This window comes from Papilio polytes, unplaced genomic scaffold (assembly GCF_000836215.1).
Source record: "Papilio polytes unplaced genomic scaffold, Ppol_1.0 DF820622.1, whole genome shotgun sequence".
Lineage (NCBI taxonomy): Eukaryota > Metazoa > Arthropoda > Insecta > Lepidoptera > Papilionidae > Papilio > Papilio polytes.
In genome coordinates, this window is record NW_013528582.1 from 346118 (window position 1) to 354386 (window position 8269).

General features: G+C 33.5%; 1 protein-coding gene across 1 annotated transcript; it reads right to left on the reverse strand.

Annotated features, from left to right (window-relative positions):
* Nucleotides 1-4755: 4755 nt before the first annotated feature.
* LOC106110408 (ATP-sensitive inward rectifier potassium channel 11-like) lies at nt 4756-8038 on the reverse strand. The gene is made up of 3 exons (XM_013292233.1): nt 7920-8038; nt 5927-6030; nt 4756-5858 (listed from the first exon to the last, which is right to left on the reverse strand). The coding sequence occupies exons 1-3, from the start codon at nt 8036-8038 to the stop codon at nt 4807-4809; spliced, it is 1275 nt and encodes a 424-aa protein (XP_013147687.1). The 3' UTR covers nt 4756-4806.
* Nucleotides 8039-8269: the final 231 nt, after the last annotated feature.

Below are 8269 nucleotides of genomic sequence, written 5' to 3' on the forward strand. Positions count from 1 at the left end.
AAAATCTAGTAGTGTGTGCATCTCAATATAAGCTCATAGGAATCAAAGCGAGACTAAAAAGTTGTGCGATAGTTTAGTTTCAGATGTGCGCACGCTCTTAAAAGAAATCTAGAATACACACGTTATGAACTTAACATACACTTACCATATACTGTTAGGGAAACGTTTTATGAAAATTAATTTGATGTCTGCAAGGAACATAATCATGAGTAAAGTTTTTGCAATTAATTGAAGAAGCTTTATCTTTAGAACTTCGTCAGAACTTCATTGTGTGTAAGCTTAAAGCTCGAAAACTTTGTCGCAAATACTATGAATCTTTCAATATAACAATGCATGATTAATTATACTTCTAAAATTTGAAGTTAAGATAACATTTGTTGTAAAATATTGTATCAAATGACCTTCGAGTTTAGTAGATTTGTGTTTTTGTATGTGTTGATGTAACTCGAAAACTACTGGGTTGATTTTAAAAATTCTTACACCATTAAAAACTTACGTAATCAGTGTGTAACATAGGCTTTTTTTTAATTTCACGCGGACGAATTGCAAGCAACACCTAGTATTTATATAATACTTGCTACTAGCTATTACTCGTGACTTTGTACGAGTGAAATTAAAAAAAAATATTAAAACAAAATAGCCTATATTACTATAAGACTATTTTTTTAAATTGGTCGAGTACTTTTTACGGTAATTAAATTCATACAAAAATACGTTATAACATAGCTTTAATATGCGCTAGTCTGAACCGCCAGAATACAATTAGAAATAAAAAAAAAAAATTTGAGTAATTTAAGGTTATCAGAACCATCCTGTAGAGTGCCGAAACCGTACGACTTTAAGTCTACGAAGAAAAAAGTTTGGAAACCTCTAGATAATAGGATATCTTAGTTCGTTCTCGTATTCATATCAACTTATACGTCTATAAACTACGGCTCTTCAGTTTATTGCATGAAGTTTGTGTAAACCTTTTGATACAAAGTTACGAGTACGTTAACAAGAAAACTTTTGTATACAGAAAGGTTTTACGAGATTGTTATGTTATCGTTTAGCGAAGAAAACCCTAACAAAGCTCGTTGTATGTTCTTGAAATTATTTCGATTAGTTGGAGCATTATTAAAAACGTAAACATTTAAACATCAGGAGTAAGAAATTTTTACTAATTATTTCATCGGTATTGCTAAGGTCTTTAAGGTAAAAAATTTACCTTTCTTTTGTTTCCATTTGAAATCTCGTACTATGTTTTGTTGGTAATTTTTTTTACTAAAACGCCATCTATTGGTAATTATGAGCAAAATATCAATTTGAAGATTTCTAATATTGATATCATTAATCACTTATTTTATTAATAGTTACTTCATAAAGTCCATCGTAACATCAATAAAATAATTTAATAATTATAATTTTTAAAATATTTCGAAATTGTTTGTCATATGGGGTACTCCGCCCCTCGCTGCATAAGCTATAAATAATGGCCGGGTCGCTCTGCGGTCTCACTGATATATAGACGCGAACTGAACCGACTCAGGCGTTAAATGTATGAATGATTACATAAGAAGTTCTTCCTGTCTTGTTATGATAAACGAATTTTACGAAGTCATATCTTACCATGGTCAATTATTAATAGTTTCCCAGCAACAATAACTATCACATTAGTAATGTGTGATAGAATAAAAATTCAGTATCGCGTTTTAAAATGATATTAGCGCCATCTAGTTTAATTCACACAGACTATTTTATTTTTATTTAAAACCAAACCAGTATTGGTGAGAAATAAGTTATCTACTAACTAAGACCCAGTGGTAACATTTAAATCTTATTATTAAAGGTTTAATTTCGCTGACACATTAGAAATTTAAATGAAAACTGTATAGTTGTTTTTTAAAGCCTAGAGTCCGGTCTTGGATCGCTGCCAAAACGTATCCAATAGTCCATACGAAATAATACTTATTCTCGAATAACATTTATTTGTTATTTATCAAAAGTCTTCATTTGTTTTGATAATAAATTTTACGACAAAATACTGTCAAAAGAAATAACTGATCATAACATTTCCTATTTTAAGCGAAAAGCTTTACATTTGCATGATACATTATAACTCCTTATAGATTATGTAAATCATAACCGAAAATAGATGTGTCGTTAAGCATGACATAAATAATATAGAGACGTCGCGGCTGCTGAAATACTAAAGCTATGACGTCATATTTCCCTGGACTATCGAAAAGTCTACATCAAATTATCTTATTTCTTACTAATGTTATTAATGCGAAATTTTATAGATGGATGGTTAGTAGAGTTTGTCGCCTAAACTACTGAACGAATCTCGATGAAATTTGCAGATGTAGAGTATTGAAGAACACATAGGCTACTTGCTTTTATTCTTTTAAATTTAATGTAGATGTAATAAATATTTTTCCAATTAATAGTTCATATGTAGTTACTACTCGTTTCTTATTTCTTATTCTATTTATTTATACTCTTTATCATAGTCATACTATTATACTAATTGTATCCTAAACTGCTGATAGAATTTCGATGAAATTTGCCATAGATGTCGAGGATAGTATTAAAGAACACATAGGCTATTCAATTTTGTTTTTTTTTATTATTCTACGTGGACGGAGTCGCGGGCGAAAGCTAGTAATGAAATAATAACGAAAACGTTAGTGTGTTTATTACTAACAGTATAGAGGTGACAAAACACGTTTAACTTATACATTTATAATGTAAAATCTGTAAACTGGTTCATGACCAGCAGTAATGGCGAGCAAGTTGCGACTTAAGTGCATCCGGTGTTTAACAACTTCCGGTACAGTTAGCCCTGCAGCCTTCAAGTTATATCTTAACTTTAATACATTGTGTCGGGATGTTAGACATCTAAAGTTTTACCTTCGCTACGATATAAGTAAAATCTTATATTTAACTTGCTAGCTTTTATGTAATTCATCGTAAATAGACTGTTTAAAGATATTTAATAGAACAAGCGCCCTCTTACGAAATATTTTCATACCATAAATTGTTCCACGTAATTATTAAGTTATCGCATTGACAGTTTTTTCTTTTAATTAACAATTATGGCATATTAAAACAAAAGATAAGTTAAGTATAAAATTATAATATCGGTTTAGTATTACAAGTAGATAGTACTTTTATAGGAAATTATATCTCTGTAAGTGTTTGTAGATCTTTGTAACTGGCATTCGGTTAAAAATATTTTAACAAAAGCATCCAACCAAAGCTTAGAATGCGCTTTTAAACTTCATAGGTATAGTTAAAACTTTTCTCAAACAACTGTGCGCATTAAAGTTACATAAATCATGTTATAAATCTAAAATGTACGGGAAGTTAGAAGAAAATGGTAGCGTTTGTTATCACACTTTGAATAGTTTTAAGCTTAAACCTAGTCTATAATTTACATAAAATGTGACATAAAATCTATCTTTGGGTAAGAAACGAGCAAGCAAACATGTGAATTCACTGAAATACTGTAGTAACCGCTGCCTTTAGACATGTGAAATTGCGGATGCGTTGCCTTAAGGAGTGGGTTCATAAATAAATATATACTTATCCTTACTACGCGCTTCATTTTCCATCATTTCCACTACTCTTCCCCCTTTTTCTATTATGAGAAAAGAGTAGCAAGGAAAAATCATCTAAAATTATACCTCCAGCACGCATACTTCTCAGATGAAATTCAGAATTACTTCCATTTGAAGCTTGTCTTCTGTATGGTCGTGGTATTGCACTGGACGAGTTGGCATAATAACAGATGTTGCTGCTTACACTATTTAACGTTATACAAAACATTTGGCAAATTTTCATTATCTTTTCTTGATTGAATTGTTCCGCCTTTAAAAAACCGTGCTAATTATAATGTAACCCAGTTGAAAACTTCTGAACATTGAAAAGATTCGACGATAAACAAAACAAACACGACTTCAGTCTTTTCACGCAAACTGGAACTTAAGTCCGCAAACATCGGGGGCATAATATTTGTGTGGCGTGACCCGTTAAATGTCTCGCTAATGAGTATTAGAAAATTGTATGAATTTTTTAATTTACATCCAGCAAAAAGCGTAATAACTTTATAACAGTAAAATTTACCTTTAAATTTTCACAATTTTAGAATAATTTATCTTCTTGAACGTTATTAAAATCTATTAATGATGTAAGGTCCTTCTAGATGATAGTAAATGCACAAATAAAGAACTGGAACGTAAGCAAAGTATATGGTAGAAGCCCAATGTAGTGTATTTTTTTTTATAACATAAGGTGGCAAACGATCAAGCGGCCACCTGAAATCGCCAAAATGGCGAAGCAACCGCTGCCCATAGACATCCGCAATTGCAGATGCGTTGCCTACCCTTATCCGACGGAGGAGGAAACGCACATAAAGAGGATATTTCCCCTTCCTATGCATCGCCTCCACCGTCAAATCCACTTCCTCTTCCCAACCTCTATAAGAAAAGGGTGGTAAAGGGAAAGGGACTTAAATTAGGCCTCCGGCACTACACTCACATCAGACGAAACACGGAATTGCTTCCATTTCACGCCTGTCTTCTGTGTGGTCGTGGTATTACACCGGGCGTGCCGGCCCATTCGTGCTAAGATGTTAAAGCGGGCACTACCACTGTGTAAGAAATAATTTTAAGAAAAATAATATGAAAATTACAATACACAATAAACATGGTATTAATGTTATTAAAAATATGGTAACATCGTATTAAATATAAATAAACAAGCAGACTAAAAAGTAATCAAATACAACGCGCTCACTTTATTAACTACTCTTAAATAGCTTGCTCAACTGTTCTTGGAAGCGATACTCAACGTTGACGAGAGGGCGGTCACTATAGAGTTATATTCATTGGCTGAACACAGCGGGGTTTCAACTTGCTCCAGAACAGATAACTTAGAAAAATCAACATTATATTTACATTTATCGTCATTGAAAAATACCATAGGTACGAAATTATGTCCCCAGAAAATATCACTTTCCGTAAAACTTGCTCTTGCTTGTATCGGTTGTCCTGTTGATTCTATAATACCTTCAAACACGGCTAATATTTCCACTTTACAACAAAGTAAGTCTGCAGCTGACATATTGTAGAATGGGCTATGTTCATCTATTACATGAACGACATGCACCGGCCACAAGAAGAACACAGGTTCACACTCCACTGTCTCAACTTTCAGTTCTATCTGCTCCGCGTTTAATAGGTTATCACTATCCGTATCCCATTTTAAAAGATATGCAGTTGGCTTAATATTAAGTATTCTAGATTTCCTAATATCACCAACTCTAAATATAAGACAAAGTTGTCCATCCCGTAATGTTATCGCTGAGTATTTGCTGAATAGGATTGTCCGTGTCCTAGCTCGTGGTCTCGTCAATTTAGCAAACAGTATACCGATCATAACGGACTGGAATGCGTTGCTAACGATGCATTGTAAGCACATTGCGGTGATTGTCTGCGGACACTCTAATGTGATGGCTCTCCGGCCGTACGCAACAGTTGTGTGAATTTCAACACTGAACAAAAATGTCGATGTGAAACCATAAATGTTTTCAATGCACGGTGTAAATTCTGTACTGTTTACGTTCTGTGGTAAATTCGCTTCGAGAAAATCTCCATGCGAGTAAGAAATGCACCAGTATATTCCACCAAATAGTAGCCAATTTGTGGTGAAAGCTAAGAAGAATGACAGTAGAGTCCATCTCCATCTTGCTTCGACAAGAATAAGGAAGCAGTTTGAGAAAAAGTTTGAATCTTGCTTGCGATATACGTTGATCTCTCCAGTTTTGAGAACAGCTCTTTCATGTCGTAGATTTTTCTGATTATAACTGAGTGACCCTGCAAAGATTTACACAGTTCAATTTATTTTCTTCCAACAAAAATTACATGTTTAAAAGAATACTTACTGCTTATTGGCCGATACACTCCAGGGACAAGAGTAGCTCTCTCCTTTACATCATTACTTTCGTCAAGACTTGTTTTATCTCCGTGCTCGAATTTGAACATTATTCTGCAACAAAAAACTATTTTAATGTAACTAGTATTTTCACTATTTACAAGAACAATTAGAAACAAATATTTAAAAAATAACTATTACCAATGGAAACTAATTCTAAGGATATCATTCAACTGCCGAATAATTTAAATGAAATAAAAATATCAGAAGCATATTGCGAACTCTTAAATGGATTCACATGCACAACTGGAAGCCAACAATGTTTATGAAACAGAAACGGTAGATAAGATAACTACGTAGAACTAATACAAATAAAAATTATTCCCAGCCAGATAGGAAGTAAACAGTGATTATTAGGCTTAAATTAGATTTTGCGAAAATGTATAATTATAGTAAAATACTTAATAATGATAGTAAAATCTTCAGGATGTATGCAGTAAAAAAAGGCCAGGGGTGGCAAATATTTATGCATTAACGTGCCATTTAAAAAAAAATCCGGTGCGGTCTTAGACGTGCCAATGAATAATTTTGACTGGCGATTATTACGTCATTTACATGGTACAACTACTTCGCAATTTTAGTGGTTTTTATGATTATCGACGTGCCCAAAACATTATGTCGTGTACCATTTATCGCGCGTGCCAGTGGTTCGGCACCCCTGCAGTAGGCGGAGAACCGCATTCTGTGGAAGACATTGGGAAACGACTGCGTCAAAGGCTGATGATGATGATGATGACAGGAATCTAATAATTTAACATATTCTGAGTCTGGTGAAACTGATGGTCTTTTCTGCTTTTGCCCTTCCACGTATTAATTTTAACTGTGTTAAATTTAACAATAGCTCAAATTACTTCAAAAAGGGTTCAAACTTTTTGCTTCGCATATTAATATATACCAAAGCTTTAAATCCCCTTTGAGTTTCTTCAGATTTTGTATACTGCTTACCGCTTTAACAGTGGTAGAGTCCACTTTAACAACACAGAAGACAGGCGTGAAGTGGAAGCAATTCCGCGTTTCGTCTGATGGGTGTGATGCCGGAGGCCTAATTTTAGTCCCTTTCTCTTTCCACCCTTTTCGTCAGAGGAAAGTATGGGAAGGAAAATTTGAATTGACAGTGGAGAAGGCGCATTGGGAGGGGAAATATCCTCTTTATTTGCGTCTTCTCCTCCATCAATTAAGGGTAGACAACGGATCTGCAATTGCGGATGTCTATGGGAAGCGGTCGCTATCCATTTCGGTGGATTCAGGTGGCCGCTAGCTCGTTTGCCACCTCGTATTATAAAAAAAAGACTTTCTTTAAAATGACATCAATCCTTATTGATTAATCTTACAGATTTCTTTCGATCTTATTCGTCACATTGATATCTCTTTTAGGGAACTGAAACTCGTTGTAAGTATTTTTTTTTCTTTTTTTATGGATTATCATTATTTGATCAGTAGCATTTCGTATAATTAGTTTGCTTTTAATTGCCGCATCATATTACGTACTTTATTCACTTATCTCAACATAAGGCATATCTAAATCTTATAAGACTTTATATTTAAGACGATTACGTATCATTAGAGAAAGTTTTAAATTGTCCAATTATTAAAGTACCCAAAAAAATGAAGTATAAATAATGAAGCTACGTAGTAAATTTTCTTTTTTATCATATTTTTATGTAAATGTGTATGTTTATTTGGAAATTATGAGCTACTATTATATGTAGTAAATACTGATTTTTTTACTTACATTAGGTAAGTTTCATCTTAAATCTATAAATCTTCGAATGACGAAATTTCATGCATGTCATGCAAAGTTTTTTCTTTTAATCTTAGTTAGGTAAAGGGGGATTTTTGTCTTGGGAAAGACATGTCAATCCCTTAGTGCTGCTAGTAGATCCTAAGAAACGAGCTGGCATAATCGTACAGCCGCTTCAGATGCTGGCTCAGCCAATATTGACATAATTATGCCTACATCGGACGGGTTGAGCTTTAGTTCCCGGAAGAGTTGCTCGTGCTCCCGTCTGTTTCTCTCACACTCCAACAGCAAGTGTTGGATATCTTCTGGCTTTCTGCACATCTCGCAATTAGGTGACGGATTTTTCCTCATCAATGCAAAGTTGTTTAGTAAATATTAAAGTAAATTATTTGTAGTGTATAAAAGTGAATTTAGAACCAGTTACAATGTAGCTACGCTTACATTGGTGAATAAACAGATTGTGTGTTTAAGATGAAAATGATCGCAATCTTTGAAGGTTAGGTAAATTAAAGATAATACAAAAATTTGCACGTTAAATATGATTCTAGCCGA